General features: G+C 38.5%; 1 protein-coding gene across 1 annotated transcript in view; it reads right to left on the reverse strand.

Moving 5' to 3' along the window:
• INPP4B (inositol polyphosphate-4-phosphatase type II B) overlaps positions 1 to 17,847 on the reverse strand; it is a 459,089-nt gene that overhangs the window by 440,704 nt on the left and 538 nt on the right. The window contains exon 3 of the mRNA XM_045293549.1: positions 15,758 to 15,874. Coding sequence (XP_045149484.1) covers positions 15,758 to 15,874 — 117 coding nt within the window. The remainder of the gene's footprint in view (positions 1 to 15,757; positions 15,875 to 17,847) is intronic.

A 17,847-nucleotide genomic window follows, 5' to 3' on the forward strand; every position in this document is an offset into this window, starting at 1 on the left:
GGGAAGAAATGTCTTACATGAAAAATAATACTTTCAGTAAATGGGGACACTGAATGCATTTCCAGTTTCCAAAGTCCTTTTACATGTGTTATCCTATCCGCTCCCTCCAAGAGTGGACACAGCCCACCACCTACCTGCCTGTCATTTTACCAGACATTGTGGTTTTCATGTCGTGATGATGCTGGAAGCGATGTCACTAGTATTTTAAACAACAGCAGCCTCACTCATGGAAGGCAGGTTGCAGCAGATTGCCAGGTGAAGAAGAAAGATCTAGAGTATTATTATGAAAATGCAGTCATTGAAAATCCTCTGGGTCCAAATTAAACATTGTCCACGATGGTGCTGGCAGATGAGTCCTCAGGGTTGGAAACCCTTCAGAACCCACAGTGGTGACACAGCCCAGCGGTCACCGCAATGGACCTAAAAGACCACAATCATGAAGATGGCGGAGGGGTGAGCAACATTTCGCACACGTGACATCACGAGGTAAGGATGGCTTGACCACAGCTACGAACCCTGACAGGGGGGAGCCCTGGGGGCATCACCTCCATTTTGGAATTGGCAAAATGGTGGCTCCAAATGAGCAACTTCTTCAAACAGCTAGTAAGTCAGCGATCTTAGTGTAGGGCTTCTGCCTCTGAATGTTACGCCCGTGACTCTTGATGTGATAGGACGATTGAGAGATAAAGACATTGTGTTGTTCCCCGTGAGTTAGAAAATAGTCTTGCTATGGTTGTTCTCTAACACTCTGTGCCCAGTTCACCCATAATGCCATTCAGGATCCTGATTCTTACATCCTCTGCTGGCACTTCCAAAGGCTTCGAATGGTCTATTTTAACAATTCATTTTCTATTTGCATTCTCTTTTCTCATTTAGACTGCAAGCTCGAAGTCAAAGAAACTAAGGTCAAGGCAAAACAACTATGTGTTCGATAAAGTATACATGTGTGCTGGGGGAAGCAGAAGGGAGGGAATAACACAGAATCTGACAGATCCTTCTCTTCCTGGAAGCCTACGCAGGCTGGAAAGTTCCTCTTTACAGTGAGAAGAAATGTTCCTTACATAAAAAAACATTGCCTGAATGGCAGGTCTTACTTTGGGTTGGGGGCGCTGCAAATGAACTCAAATCTAACATTTAAATTGTAAGCCTTATTTACTGCACCCACATATACCAGATTATGCATATTATCCAGTTTGCATGCTCAACTTTAAAATTGAATGTGCATGCATGTGTGTGCTCAAAGGTCTGTATGTGGAGTGTCTAATAGGAAGCCCACTTTCTTTGTCCCTCTGAGGTCACAGCAAGCTGGGATTCACATTCCGCTATGCCTCAACCTCAAGTCAGAAACAAAGAGTGAATGCAGTTATTATGACAGAGGCTCTTGTTAATATTGACATTCTTAATGCCTTGTGTGAACCTGCTTTCATGCACTCCAAAATGCTAACCAGATTATCAGGCCCTCAGCAAAAAGCTGAAAATAATAGTTTACAAATGTAGTCGTTCAGTTGAATATCATCTAACAAAATTCAGCAGTCCCTTCCAAAGCCTGCATTCTCTGTGATTAAAAACTGCTACCCAAGTTTGTTTGAAAGACCGATATCTTTTGTGAGTCAATGCATGAAATTCCTTAGGACATGCTATAAGGAACAGCTGCCACCTCAGCATGCAGCTCTGTCCTCAGTAAGCGCATCTTAAAAGACGGCTCCCCTGAATGTCATGAAACGTCAGAAACCTGGCTCATGGCAATATGAGATGAAAGTCTTTGTGATGTAGAAACAGATGTCTCATAACATTTTTCAGATCAGGACATCACCTTCTGCCTCCGTGCATCCTATTTGTCCCAGTGAGTTTAAAAATAAGTTGTGCACGAATTTAAATACCAGAATGAAACCAGTTGTAATTATCCCTCCATTCAAATGACTCCCAGGAAAGCCTATATTTGTAGAATTTCCTTTTGTTCTCACTGTGCACCATATCTAACTTTGTGGTAATTAAAAGCTATTCCTAGCTGCACAGGCTAGCCTTTTAAATAACTAGATTTGCCCCTTTCTAATCGGAAGAAATATTTTGGCAACATATCACATTTCAGCTTTGCAAATCCAAGAGGTAATGAGAAACAAATGCAAGACATGCACTGTCAGTGCCCATGTTAGTCTGTTACAGGATCATCAAAATCCGATAATGTTCACTACGCTGCCAGCTGCACTTAACACGTGTGCCCAGGGGCTACTGCGCAAACAAAGAGAGTGGCAGGGCTGGCCTAACAGGCATAAAAAAACCCAAGTCACAAGCTTACAAACTGTTAAGGGTCAAGTAAATATCCTAGAATCGAGGGGATTAACTTGAGGCAGAACTAAACTTGGGCAGTTCAAGGTTCGAGTCTCACTCATAATCTTCAGTGGTCCATTCACAAGCCACCTCACGGATGTCCTTGCCGTTGTTGTGAGCTGCCATGCAGCTGGTCTCAGTGCACGATGAACCCAGGCACTCTGGGGCAAAATGCTGCCTGGGTATTTATGAGTGCATTTTCATGGGCAGATTTTCAGAAGTGAATCATGAGACCTTTCATGTTAGTCTGGAAACCTGCAGCCCACAGCACCATGCTACCCACGACTGACCACCGAGGCTGATGACTGCACATGAGGTGCAGTGGCCAGAAATTGACCCTGGGTCTCAAATGAAAGGTGAGACTTTCTACCATTCATTCATCACTATGCTGCTCTCTAAATGCCATCCGCGCTGCCTTGAAGCATGACTCCATGGACGAGCTGGCACCCTGGTTGCCGTACTCCCTGATTATCCCCATTTCACCTCACTGGATCGATGTCCAATGCGCTCCCGTCATAAAATATCTTTTTCTAATGTTATTATGTGTGACCATTAAAGAGCCACCAACTATATCTTCTTCATGTGTTGACATAATCAACCAGTTTTCTCTTTCTGTTATTAACAAAGAAATTATGAATGAAATGGGGTTATGTTGATAAATGAACCGGTAATAAGACAATCGTGCTTTTTTGGAAATACACTTGATCTGGTCTGCCATTTTCTTCTTGTCCTATAAATGAATTCTGCTGTGTACTATTTCATATAATGTTTTTGCACAAATACTCTTAATTAACATTTGATGTTTAGCCTTTTAAATAAACCACTTATCAGATCTTGGTAATAAAATAATCTAACAAACTCATTGCCATCAAGTCTCCATGAATCGAACTGAGCAGGCTTCCTATCCAGCAAGCCACCTGGCTAGATTGTTACCTTGGTTTACATAAGCACCAAAGGAATATGTTCTTGGTACCAATGAATCACAGCAATTTTTAGTCCAGTACCCAAAAGAGCTGCCTGAGTTAATAATAAATATGTCTCCAACAAGTCTGTGCTCATGTGCCAAATCTAATTGCCTAATTTTTTTTAATCCCTTGGAATGAGTTCCCTTCAGTGAGCATCCTAAAATTTTCCAACAGAGAGCACCAAATGAGATTTACACAGACATTATTAAATCGCAGTGAGTGTATACAGTAGACGCAAATAGCACTGCCCTGTGACGCCCCCAACTTTTCTTTGCAATAGTATCCCATCATCCTCAAACATCTACTTGCTCCCTGAAAACGGTTAAGAGAAAAAATATAAAAGTGCCTGTCGGTGAAGTCAAATGCTAAGAAAACACTGGAACAGAAAGTCAAATTCAGTTAAGAAATGAGGTGATCCTTCCATAGGAAATTTAGGTTAGATGATGCTTCCCTATGAATATAACATTGCCCAAGTTTAAAAAGAGAATAGAAAGTACCCCTAGATAACCATTGCTACTTTACTTATGAGAAATAAACAAGCAAATTAATTTCAGGTGTTATTCTTACCATTAAACTGTTTTTTTTTTTCTGTAACGCACACATTAGTTGACTGTGCATTGCTTTACTGGAAATAGGGTTCTGCTGATCTGATGAAATAGGGATGTGGTTACTCCATGGCCGAGCAGCCATTTAGAAAGCTTGTTTTGTTTTCTTATTCCACTGACAAAAAGCCAGTCTTTCTCCACTCAAACATTACTATTTTTTCTGAGGAAAATGAAGTGGTATTAATGAGTACTCTTTACTCAAAGGAGGGATTGAAGGAAAATTTTTAAAATTGGGGGGAAAAAATCCCTAAACTAAACAAACTACACTCATCATCATTAGATACTAGGAAAAAAACAAATTAAAACCACAGTGAGATACCAACTCACCCCCACTAGGATGGCTATTAACCCAAAACAGAAAATAATAGGTGTTGGCAAGTCCGAATATATGGTAAAATCTGAACTCAATGTACAATGCTGTAATACTCTACCGTACAATTTGACACCAAAACGTATATCCAAAAAGATTGTATGTAATGACCCAAACAGACATGAGACACCACTGCTGACTGCAAAATTATTCACAATAACCAAAAGATGGAAACAAGGCAAATGTACATCAACAGATGAATTGAAAATCAAAATGCAGTATATACATAAAAAGGAATACTCATCAGTTGTGAAGCATAATGAAGTTCTGATACATGTTGTGGTAGTCACCTAATCTGGTGTCAATTTAAGGATTAAGAGTGTGGGGGTGGAGTCTAGGCTGTCAATCTGGAGATAGCCCATGAGTCTTCTGTGTGGGCATCGCCTTCACCTGAGAATTCTGGGAAATCTGGTACTTCCTCCTTGGAGGTGGAAGACACCTCTCTGTCTCTGCTACTTCCTGGAAGACATTGCCGAAGACAAACCACATGGATTTGTTTCTCTAGTCTACCCAGACTAACACACATGCCATTACCTACATGAACCTTGAAAATGTTATGCTAACAGAAATAAACTAAATCCAAAAGCTATTAGGTAGCTATTGGGTCATCCTATTTATACAAAATATCTAGAAGAAGTTAACCCAATGAGACAAAGAGATATTACTGATTAGCAAATAATCAACATTTGGTTATAAGGGAGGAAATATACAAGTCTGTAGTTAACGCTATTTGGGTACATAGAGAGTCCCCCTTTGTACTTTTGACTGCACATACCCTAACCTTATTTTCTAATCTAAATTTTCTAATATGCACAAACCTCTGAACACATCCCAACCCTAATCCCTAAAGCACAGTTCCACGAAGAAAAGCTCAGAAAAGGAAACAAGCTGTCATGAATTATGACTTTATCTGGGATAAAGATGAATTCATAATTATGATATTTTAGTGTCAAGAGAATTTAGGATAATTCTGCCCCTAAAGCTTACGAATGAAGATGATAAAACCTGTCCAATGAAAAAAGTTCAAAAGAAGAAGAAAAATGATGTTGGTATTAATACTTCATGGGATGCCCTGGAGCTATAACAAGAACACACCAGCATAAATAGAAGCAGACCAGAAAGGAAGCACCGAGCAGGGAATAACACAGATATGCGCACAGTGGCAGTCTCTCCGTGCATTTATTTCAGTACACCAGGTATGCATCCAGGATGCCTGGTGGGATAGTGGTTACATATTGTGCTGCTAACCACAATGCCAGCAGTTCAAAACCACCAGACTTGTTCCAAGAGAAAGAAGGGGCTCTCTACTTGCACAAAGCATCAATGCTTTAGCCAGCGCTTTGCTATCAATGTTTTCACCAAAACATAAAATTGTTCGGCAACCAAAATGAAGCAAAGGCCAACACAGGTTCTTCCTGGTATTGTTTAGAATCTGCTATTTGTACTTATGAAGATAAAATTTCTCAGCTGCACAAAGTAAGGGGAAATGTAGGGGAAACCCACTTTGACCACTAACAGTGCAGTGAGGATCAGCATGAATTCCATTCCATCCCCATCTTTTGTAGCCAGTCCAATGATGACACTGCCTCTAACTTAAGCCACCAGGAGCTGGGTCAGTGCTCAAAGATTCAGGCAGACACTGTCTTTCAAACCAGCTGCCCATATAGCCCTTCTCTGATCCTAGTCAGCAGAGTTAGGTCAGAGCTTACAAGTCAAAAGGACACCTTTTCTCAAACTGCCAAGCAGGCAGATGCCATACCCTGCTTCCTCTCACTGCTCCTGTGGGTTCATTAATTTGTTGGAAGACTCACAGAATTCACAGAGAATAGAGTACACTGATGGCTTCAGATTTATTATAAGTAACATGGGTAACAACAACAACAACAACAACAACAGAAAAGAGATACCCAGTAAGAAGTCTAAGAGAGGTTCCAGCAAGAGACTGTCAGCAGTCCCCACAATAATACAGAAAAGAAATCAGATGCACTACAAAATCATAAGTTTGGTTAAACTCATCACAGAACTGAGAAAATAATTAACCAAAGAAATATAATGCAGAGAGTAACAGGCTCTTCTTAGAGTGAGAAAAAAACCCATGGCTTGTATCATCTCTGAATAGCAATAAGAAGAAGGATGCTCCACAGAAACCAATAGAACTTGTAATGAAGTTTTCATGAGCACATGGGGTGTGGAATAATGAATTGGAGTTTGCAGGAGCCCCAGCCAAGGGTGAGTCTCAGGGATCAGTCCATTTTCCCCATGGCATTGTCCCACATGCCGGAGAATAGTTCATGAAAGACGGCGAGCAGGAGCTCAGAGGTAAGAGTCCTCACTGGGGCACACAAACCTTCTCCAATGAAAGAGCACAAGATTTCCGGTTGGTTTCTCCTCTGTGGGAAAAGGGCCATGCAGCTGTGGGTACAAAGAATTGCTCCAGGAATCTAAGGTTGGTTTAACACTGAAAGATGAATTCACATAGTTCAACACATAAACAAAATAAAAATCAAAAACATTTAATTTTCACAAGAGATGCAGGAAAATCTTTTAGCAAAATTAGTGGTAAAATGTCAGACAATCGGAGATAGAAGGGAAATCCCTCAATCGGATAAAAAGCATCTATGAAAAATCTACGGTTAATGATATTTAATGGTGGAATACTAAATTAGTATTCTAATACTCAATATGAGAATATTAAATCCTTTTGACCTAAATTTAAGAAGAGGATGAGGATTTGTATAATGACGAGCTCTGTCAACATGAAAGTCTCACCTTGCCAATGCAAAAAGGTAAGAAATAAAATACAGAAAAAACGCATAAGTCGTTCATGATTTATAAATGAATGACTGTGTATTTAGAAACACCTATGAGTTGGAACCAACTTGATGGCAGTGAGTTTGGTGGAGTTTTTGGGGGGAAGGGGTTAGAAAGACATCCTGGTATTGTCTTGCTATTGGACTGTTAACAAGGTGCAGTTAAACTCACTAGCTGGTCCGAGGGAGAAAAATGAGGCTTTCTACTCCTATAAAGATTTACAGCCTCAGAATCCCCCAAAGGCAGTTCTTTCCTGTCCTACTGGGTAACTGTGAGTCAGAACCACCTCCGTGGTACTGGGTTTGGGGAGCATGGAATCAGAAGGAAAAAAAATCTCTAGAACTACTATGTGAATTTAGCAACCTGTGAGCATCAATGCACAAAAATTAAAACCAATTCTATATATTGGAAAATAGCCACCCAAAATAATAATTCTAAAATATACATTTATTTTGCATTACAATAAATAACAACAGATATCTCAAAATAGATTCTAAGAAAACAAATATTGACTGGCAAATGGAGCACTAAAGTATATTGATGACTTAAAATTATAAATAATATCTGTACAACTAGCATAATATGCTTACCATATATATTTATAGATCAATATTATCAAGATCTTCATGCTATCCAAATTAATCTATTGATTCCCCACAAACACAAGCACAATTCAATAGCATTTTAAAAGAACTTGATTAGTTATTCTAAAATTATATGAAAAAAACAAGAGATCTAGAGTACCCTTCCCTCAAAATTTCTTGATAACAAAACAAAGATCAGGGAGTAAAGGCTCTGAACCCAGTTAGAGAATTTACTATGAAACTACAGTAATCATGTTAATATCATAAGGCTGGACCAGATCAATGGAACAGGTTAAGCCTAGAGAAATGGACTCACTTATATAGAGATCATTGATTTTCTGGCCAATGTACAAATTAATTTAATGGTAAAAAATTGTTTTTAACAAATCAGCCGATGTAATTAGCTATCTGTATGAGGAGGGGCCTTTGACCGCTATAGCTCACTACTGCTACAAAACTAGTGTGAGAAAAATCCTAGATGTTAATGTAAAGAATTTTACACTGCTTTAAAGGAAAACCCTGGAGAATATTTTCATGACATTGGATTGGGAAATTTCTTAGGGCACAAAATTAATAACTATCAATGAAAAAAATCAATACATGAATTATTTCTGATCAATAAAATAATCCATTAAAATGATTAGGCAAGTCAATGATGGGAAATTTTATAGCGCATATATTTGATAAGTGCTTATCTCCAAAATACATAAAGGATTACCGGAAATATAAAGAAAGCCTCCACATTTTTAGAGGGGCAAAAGCATTCAACAAAGACTTTCTTTAAAAACCAAAAGGCTGTATACAGGTGGGCAGTGAGCTCATACTTTTTCCTCAGGAAAATAAACATGGAAACCATCATAAGTTAGTCTTCCACACCCCATAGAAAGCTGGATAAAGAAGACTGAGAATACCACGTCTTATGGGAGTAACTGGAACTCTCATATGTACCAGGAAGAGTAGAAAACTATGCACTAACTTTGGAAATCTGACCGTTTTTCTTAGAAAGTTAAACATCTATCTATTCTATAACCTAACAATTATACTCCTTGGTATTTACCCAACAAATAAAAAACTCTATGTCCCCTCACACTCTAGTATACCAATGTTCATGGAAATTTTATTCATCACTCCTACCCCTCCTATACACTCTGCTGCAACATAAACCCGTGCAATCTAAATGATCAGGACAAGAGGAACATGTAAGGCACAGAAAAAGGCAAAAATGAGGCCAGAGGAGCAAATAAAAAGTGTGAGCCATAAATTTCAGTAGGTAAGAATAGCTTCATTTTTATGAATAGTGGTTGGTCATTAAATTCCAAGTCTTCACTATAAAATTTATTTGGACATCTACAATTAGTTCTATATGTTTAAATTAAGTGCTTCATAAATCGGGCTATACGGTTTTCCCTGTATTTGAATAATGAGTTTCTTTATTAATTAATCAGTTTGTATGCTTCCAATGAAGGATATTTTAAAGTATTCATTGAAGTGAAAATATGTTTTGGATATGAAAGTTAGGAGGAGTCTTATCAACACTGTATTTACCATCACATATCCTGGAAAAACTGAAGGCTCTTTTAATTTTAATATAAGGAGATTTGGTCTACTTGTATTCCTTGAAGCTCAATTTCTGCTTTAAAGCAGACATGATAATGGTTATCTGGGAATGAAAGCAGAAACTATGTGCAACAAATTAAATACTTGGCACTTAGTTATATATTTTTCCTTACCCACTGTACCTTATCTTCCAGATATAATATCATATCTTCCAGAAAGAGGAGGGAAGAAGCTCATAAAATATGTAACTCAACAGTTACTTAAACTTCCAAGAATCCAATTCAGAAAATTAAGCTAGTTCAAAGTACTCCCACACTCAATGAAAAATGTTTTTATTTTTCACTGAAAAATATATAAAATGGATGAATACTCTGTTTAGGGAATAATATTCCAACTAAACTGCCTTGGACTTATCATGTCTGGATATATTTACACCTAATCTTGCTAAGGTTGCTTTTCTGGAAGATACCAATGGAGAGTTATGAGTAATTTATATTAAAACTGTCACATATTACAATGGGTATCTTCAAGCAAATGATATTATATGCCTTCTGAATCCAGAAGCATCTCATGAGTTAGGGAAAAAACAAACGTTTTTTTCACCCCTAGAGCAAAAAAAATTAAGTCAGTGTGCACTGATGCAAAATAGTGCGGGATCTCAAATATCAATCAGGAGCCCAAACAATTTTGCTGCTCTTCATTATATGCTGGAAGATTTGATGGCTGTCCTCAACTGGGTAGTGAAAAAACCTAATTTGATACTCTCTTGAAGGCATCAGTAGCAAAAAAAAAGAGGAAGAGAAAGTTTGATGGCGATATTCTTTCTCTTCCAAAATTTCTCTTTGGTCTGAAGTTTCTATTGAAACATATGAAAGATCAAAATCTGAGCTTGCCTCCCTTGGGGTGACCACTGGAAGAGATTTGCTGAAGACACTTTTGACTACATTGTTTCCATTCCCACTAGTTTTAAAATGGGGCATACAACCAAAGTACATTCAGATTCCATCAATTTCACTCAGAGAATAGTACTTTCATCCCCCAGGCATGGCCTTTGATTTTGAGAAGCTGGGGGTCAGAGAAACCCAGTCTGAGAAAATATACAATTTCCTCGTGATCACATAAAGCATAAAAAGATTATTCTAATTCTAATAAAACCCTTTCTCACCCTCATGTGCTGCATTCTCTCATCTGCCAAACATTGTCTATCCTTGGCCACAGGAGGAAACTTAGTGTAATGAATTGTATAGATAAAGGATGAAGTAGTAAGAGGGAATAATAGTATTCCAAATCAATAGTTTGACTCTTATTTGTTACAGTGATTAATTGCACTGCTGCTGTTGCTATGAAGTAAGATAATCAATCGTAGGTCCAGTTGTGTAGAGAAGTGCAATAACCACAACTAGTTAATGAGGTAAGAGATGGATCAATGGCATAGATGAAAGATTAGCATTTCATTTTAAAAAGATCTAACACTCATATTAGCTGTAGATGTATATGAGAAGGCAATGAGAACAATTTATATGACTGATTAAATTCAAGTAAGGATAAAAAAGCAAACAACTTATTTATCTTACTCAATTAGTATTCAGCCAGTGCAGAAGATTTGAATGTCTTATATCTACCTAATATGACCAATGGCTTCCCTTGACAAAATAGTTAAACAACTTTAAATACAAGCCCATTGCTATTAATGAAACAGACAAATATTAGTAATCTTACTTCTTATGCCTTTGAAAAAGTATGATCATAAAACATTTAGGTTGTTAAGCACTCATAATTATAAAATATATTTTAAACCAATTGTTCCCCACCTCAAAAGAAACAAACAAACAAACAAAAAAACCTTAATAAATTAAAAGGTGCCAAGATAATAACTACATGTCCATGGGGACTATTAGCATATTAATGAACTGTGTTTCTATTTACACTTCCATCACCTGAGCTAATTGTTAGTTATTTTAAGGAAGAGGTCATGCTTTAATTAACAACACTAGGTAAATGAAAGCTGGTTGCATTTCTTAAGTATGTTCACATTTCCCAAATTCCATTTCACAGCAGGGATTCCAGTTTAGCCAAAGATTTCATGTGATAACACCTCTGATCAATGAAGAAAGTCTTCATGGGACCCCCAGATAATTAGTTTCCAGAATAGAAGCCAACAAAAAGTATAATTAATGAGTAAGCTAATTGTTTTATCCATGTGAGTTTGCATATTTGTACACTTGGAAGGAGGGAAATCGAAAGTGATTGGAAATATCCTTGGCATTTAATATTTATAACTTTCCTATGTCTAAGTAATTAAAAAAGACAGAAAGCACAAGAAGTCTGGGACAACCTTTCCATGCTGTAGTATAATCTGATGGCTCTGGAGCCTTCTCCACTCAGGCCCAGGCATGCCATAGGTCTGCTGTGAGGCTGAAATGTAAGTCCTGTACTTTGAGGAACATAAAACTATATCACAAAATAAAATTAAAAAAAAACTCTACCACTTCTGCTCTACATTCCTTGTTACCCCACTCGTGACTCTTCTTAATCCTCTGCGCCACCCTAATGTAATTCTCTCCCACCCATTTGAACCATATCTCCCCACTTTATGATTCTTCTCCCTTTTCCCCATTTCTCTATATATTTTGGGCGAAGGCAAGAAAGAAAAACAAGAATGGGGGAACCGATTACAAGGTTCTACACAGACCTCCTCCCTGGAGGACGACAATGGAAAAGTGGGTGAAGGGAGATGATGGACAGTGTAAGACATGACAAAATAATAATAATTTATAAATTATCAAGGGTTCATGAGGGAGGGGGGCAGAGAGGGAGGGGAAAACATGAAGAGCTGATGCCAAGGGCTCAAGTAGAATGCAAATGCTATGAGAATGATGAGGGCAACAAATGTACACATGTGCTTGACACAATGGATGGATGTATGGATTGTGATAAGAGTTGTACGAGCCCCCAATAAAATGATGTTTTTAATAAAAGAAAGAAAGAAAAATAAGGCACTGAGTAAGCAAGACAACAAGGGCTTTAAGCATAGCTCATGAAGTCTGGTCTGGATGTCCAGAGTCACGGGCAGCTACTTTTCCTTATGTGAATCAGAAGAAAAGAAAAGATAAAGTGCCTGGGTATGTAGCTAGGTGTCAGTTTTATAGTATACACATTTTTTCTCTTACTCAAATTGTTTTCATCCTCCACTTACTGAAGGAAGTCACAAATAAAAAATGTAAAACCACTTGGGGTTGTGGGGAGGCGGGGTGATAACCAAAAAGATTAAAGTTAGGATATTTAGAAAAAAAATATTTTAATTAACATTTCCTTCCTTGAGCTTCATTATTTATGAGATTCAGTTTGTGGTACCATGATGGTTCATACGTTGTTGGAGGCCATGTCGTCTGCATTTCAAATGCCAGCAGGGTCACATACGGCGTGATGGATTGTTTCAGTGCTGCTTCTCCATGGCCATAGACTACAGAAAACAGCCTCGTCATCTACTTCTGAACATTATCTAGGAAAACCTCATGGATCACAACAAATTATTGCACAATATAGTGCAGGAAGATGTGCCCCTAAGACAGAAGACACTGCACAGGAGTCAGAACAATGAACTTAAACATACCAGTGATCTTGAAGATGGGACAGGATAGTGCACCTTCTGTTACACTATGCATAAGGGCCTTAGGAGTTGAGGTGGACTTCAGGGCAACCAACAGGAACAAGAGCAATAACCAAAATAATAGCAGCAAAGATATTAGTCATAGCACTTTATACTTATTTATTACTCCACAGCAATTACTCTTTGACATGTTTGCGTATATTAATCCATTCAGTCCTCAGGGCAACCCAGAGGCAAAGGCTAGAAAGGAGGAAATCGATATACAGAATGAAGTGGACAGAACTGCAGAGGGAGTCAGAGGGATAGGGATGAGATCATCCGGTTTCCTGTGGGGCCTGCCTTCGTGAATACTGCACCAGTCTGCCTAATTGTTTCTTTCCCACACATATTCTGCTTTGGTTAGGTACTGGTAAATTGCTTCCAGCTCATGGCAACCCTATAAACCACAGAAAGAAGCATTGCTTGTCCTGGGCCAGTCTCACATTCTTCGTTCTGTTTGAGCTCATTGTTGCAGCCACTGGGCAAAACCATTTGCTGCATGGCCTTCCTCTTTCATAATGGCCCTCTACTACCAAGAATGATGTCCTTTCCAGGAACTGGTTTCAAAGAACATGAGATGAAGAAGTCTCACCATCCTCTTTTGTAAGTAGCATTTAGTTGTAGCATTTCCAGGACAGATTCGTTTGTTTTTCTGGCAGTCCATGATACTTGCAAACGAAGGTCCTGAAAGCTTTGCTCCATTCCTGTTAGAAGGATCTCCTCTACTTTGAGAAAGCAGCTCTTCTCTAGTTGTATTTTGAGAGCCTTCCAACCCTTGAGGCTCATAGTTGGCACTATATCAGACAATGTTCTGCTGTTACTTATAAGGCTCATAGTAGCTAATCCCTTCTTTATAGTGTGCTTAGTCTGGAAGCTCTGCTACACTTGCTCAGCTTGGATGACCTTGCTGGTGCTTGAAATACCAGTGGCATAGCTTCCAGCATCACAGCAACATGTAACCCATCATAGTACAACAAAGTGATAAACAAGTCGTGTTCATATATATATATATATATATATATATATATATATATTATATTTAGTTGAGTATTTTAAAGAACTGAACTTTTCAGAGGCTTATATATGAATCAAAAATGACTTTAATCCATACGAATTTTTTCTCTACTTCTACCACCAGACTGAATAAACATTTTCTCTGTATATATTATCTGATTTATGGAAAATAATGGCAAACAGAGAAAGCATTGCGAACAGGACAGAGGTGCCTAGGAGAGGAAAGAGTGTAAAGCTCCAGTTCCCACAGACAAGCCACTGTCTGCGCCGCTAGGTCCTTAACTCCATCCACACCTTCTCAAGACCCTGTCTGTTCACCTCCATGGAAGGCTTTCTGGTGTCAAGTAAGAATGACCAAATCAATTCAGATCTGCCCCACGCGCTTCAGCCTGAAAGTCTTCAATAATAGCTATTCTCAAAAGGCTTCATCAATGTTAAGTCAAGGACCCTGTGTCTATTAGAAACAAAACAAAGGAGGCATGGTCCAACCATATATTTTCCCTGACGCAAAAGGGACTGCCTTTGTTTAAATGGCAAATTTCCAGAAACGATTCCTTTTCCCCAACTGTTTTCCTCGAAGCCACTTTAATTTTATTTCTTAAGGTTCTAGATATGTTTTTTTTTTAAATCAATTTATTGGGGCTCATACAATTCATCACAATACATAGATCAATTGTATAAAACACATCTATACATTTGTTGCCCTCATTATTCCCAAAATTCGCTTGCCTCTTGGGTTCCCGGAATCAGCTCATTTTCCTTTTTTTTTAAATTTATTTTAATCTCAGAAAACTGCTCAAAACAAACGAACTCGCTGCTATTAAGTAGAATCCAATTCATAGGGACCCCATAGGAAAGGTGGAACAGCCCCAGAGGATTTCTAAGAGTAGAAAGCAGTAGAAAACCTTGTCTTTCTCCTGCAGAACAGCTGGTAATTTCAAATTGCTGGCTTTAAGATTAACAGCCTAAATCAAATCTTTGTTATCTCCACTCAAATCCTAGCTACAGTAACTTATTTTACTCCCAAGGAAAAGCTTTTTACAAATTCCAGAACCTGTCATTGACCACACGAAGGTTCACTGGGATGCCCATAGATTTCCTTAAAACAAATAAAAATCCATGCTAATTGGAGAGCTTTAAATGAAAAAACAAACAAAACAAAAAAACCCACCTTTCCTTCTTAATCCGCCCCCCACCCCTCACCCCAATAGCACTTTCTTCTCTCTGAAAGTTTGAAAGTGGCTCTTGGGAGAGTTTCAGAGTGGCATACCCAGAGGTATCGTTCCAGTGAAGGTAAGTTGGGACCAAATAAGACTGAGGAAACCCGAATATAAAGAACCTTTGAGGCTTTCCGTAGCCTCCATGTAAGGAGGGCAATTACTACTCCTCACTAGGCTTCCTGTTACTTCCTCAGTTTGCTCTGGTGCCTGTAAGAATGCCCAAGGAATAGAGAGTTTCTTTCTATATGGTGTGAAAAAGAAAAAAGCAAATTGTCAGAGTTGAACACTTTGTCCAGCTCTTATTTTAGAATAATTACAATATCTAGAAAATATCTAGAAAGAGGTTTTTGTTGTTGTTTTTGTTTTGCCCAGAGTATTACTCCTTCGGCTTAAAACAAACGTAAATCCAGAGAGCAACCAGCTTTCCTGAAAAAGAAAAATCTGTTCTAAAAGCTTCACTCCTAACGAATTGCTAATTTGGCACTAAGCCAAACAATCTTGAACTATACAGCAAACGATAAACACATGATCAGCATAAACACAGCGCAAATGCCCTCTTGTAGAAAAGCCAGTTATGACAATAATCTAACAGTTTGGGGAAAAAAAACCTAACTCCTTCTTTTCCCAAAGAGAGACATAAGTGCAAGTACTTACAGTGTCATGAGACTTATCCTTGACATCATAGACTGTTAGTTTTATTTTGGTCTCCTCATAGATGGGGTACTCAGATGGGAATGTGACACCAGTCAAAAACAGTGGGTCTCTTGTTCCCTGTAACAGCACAAGCAGACAGCTTTGATTCAATAAGGCAGCAACTGCCGTTGGCAGCATACAGCGATACATGAGAAGGCAGAGAATGTGTCCCTGCCTGTTTGTTTTTCTAGGAAATAGTTCTATTAGAAGAGAGATCTGCATTGCCAAATGATGCTCATGGGCAATAACATGGCCCAAGGCCCCAACTCCTGATGTAGCCATTGATAGTAAGTAATGGCCCTGCACCATTGTCAGAGCTGCTGACAATGAGTCTTGAAACCCAATTCAAAAAAAAAAGAAAGAAAAGAAAACCAATTTATTCTCATTACATGGCAGTGCCCATCACATGCGTCTGTTGCCAGTCCATTTAGAACACACTGAGGGGACATAGCCTATAACTTATGCAAATAACCTATAATATTGATTGATCCAATGAAAATGAAGCTATTTTTTTATAAAGAGCCATTTGGCAATCGTATGCTGTCCATTTATTTCTATTCTGTGAGGATTCCGTGGGAAAGCCATCCTCTGATCATGTCCATTTGTTTTCAGACAGTCAATGTGATTCCTTTCCAGACTGACTTTAAAAAAAAAAAAGGAAGAAATTCTAAATACGATGGGACTAAGGGCTATTAAATTATCAGAATGCAATGCACAGGCTATTTCAAGATCACAGGATTCATTTTTAGGGATCTGCCCTTCAACAATAAACTATACCTATGTAACTGAATATATAATTGCTCGTACTGCTGAATATCATAGGAACATTTGCTGGAATTCTGAAAGCCAGTTTCCAGAAGTCCCATTCATTCATTCATTCATTCATGAAACCCTTGTGGCTTAGCACTGCATTGGACTTTTTGGACAGTCAGTGAGCAAAAACGGTCAGCAATGTACAGACACATGACTTTTCACCATGTCCACATATATCCTTTCGGAATGTTTGGCACTGTTTAAAAACATCATTATACTTGGAAGAACACTAATATACTCATGTAAAACGAAGGAAATTTTGCAACTGCAGTCAAGGTTTCTTGCTATGAATAGGACTATTTTTGTTACTTCAAGTAAGGCATTAACTGCAAATTGTACCCCTACTGAAACCTAAAGTTTCTCAAGGACAGACTAATGTTGGACAGACTAATGTTGTATGCAGTATCTGGGCCATTTCCCATTATAGAAATTAGTTGAAGTCAGCCTGAATCATTTATTCCACCAACTGCATCGAGGCAGGCGGCTGGCACTGAGCAAGCAGGTCTGGGGAGGGCCACTCAGTTCTTTCACAGAGGCGCCTCATTTAAAACAGATGCAGCTCCTTAACTCTAAGAAAAATAAGCAAATCTGAAGCAGTTCAACGCACACTTTCTTCAGCCCCAGATGTTCAAACAAGCACCTATCATTCACAAAGGTTGTGAAATGTATGTGATGGGAGCAAAATAATCAAAAGGGAAACACTTCCTCTTTTGAATGTGATCCAACACAGTAAGAAGTTTCCTCCTAACACATTTCAAAGTCATATTAGTAACAATACATGTAAATAGGAAATCACTCATCTAATGAGTAATAGTTAACACCGTGACCTACAGACATTACAGCCTCTCGAATTTGATCATCTCCCTTTCGTTGGAAAATGTTGGGCATTTAAAACACAAACCAGCAATCCCGCACACAAAAGTTTCCACAGACTGAAAAAAAAAGACAGGAAAACTTTTAAAAAGGCAAAAGCACTTTACATATTCAAAACTTCTCAGGGTTTAAGACTTTACAACTTTCTGTCCCCTCCTCCCCACATAAAAATCCTGCCATTTAATCTAAAAAAAAATCAATGTTTTAGTCTGGTTTCTATTGCTTGCTCTACTTGGGGATTCAAAGTGGCAACTTTTCTTTCTGTCCACAGGGGGGAAAGGCGAGTTCTCGCCATGTGTTTATTCTGGTCTGGTGCCAATGCTTGCTTAAGAACCTCAGGTATGTGTCCCTTAAAGACAGAGGAC

The sequence above is a fragment of the Echinops telfairi genome, unplaced genomic scaffold, assembly GCF_000313985.2.
Source record: "Echinops telfairi isolate 266 unplaced genomic scaffold, ASM31398v2 ScPeMD7_2186;HRSCAF=2738, whole genome shotgun sequence".
Classification (NCBI taxonomy): Eukaryota; Metazoa; Chordata; class Mammalia; order Afrosoricida; family Tenrecidae; genus Echinops; species Echinops telfairi.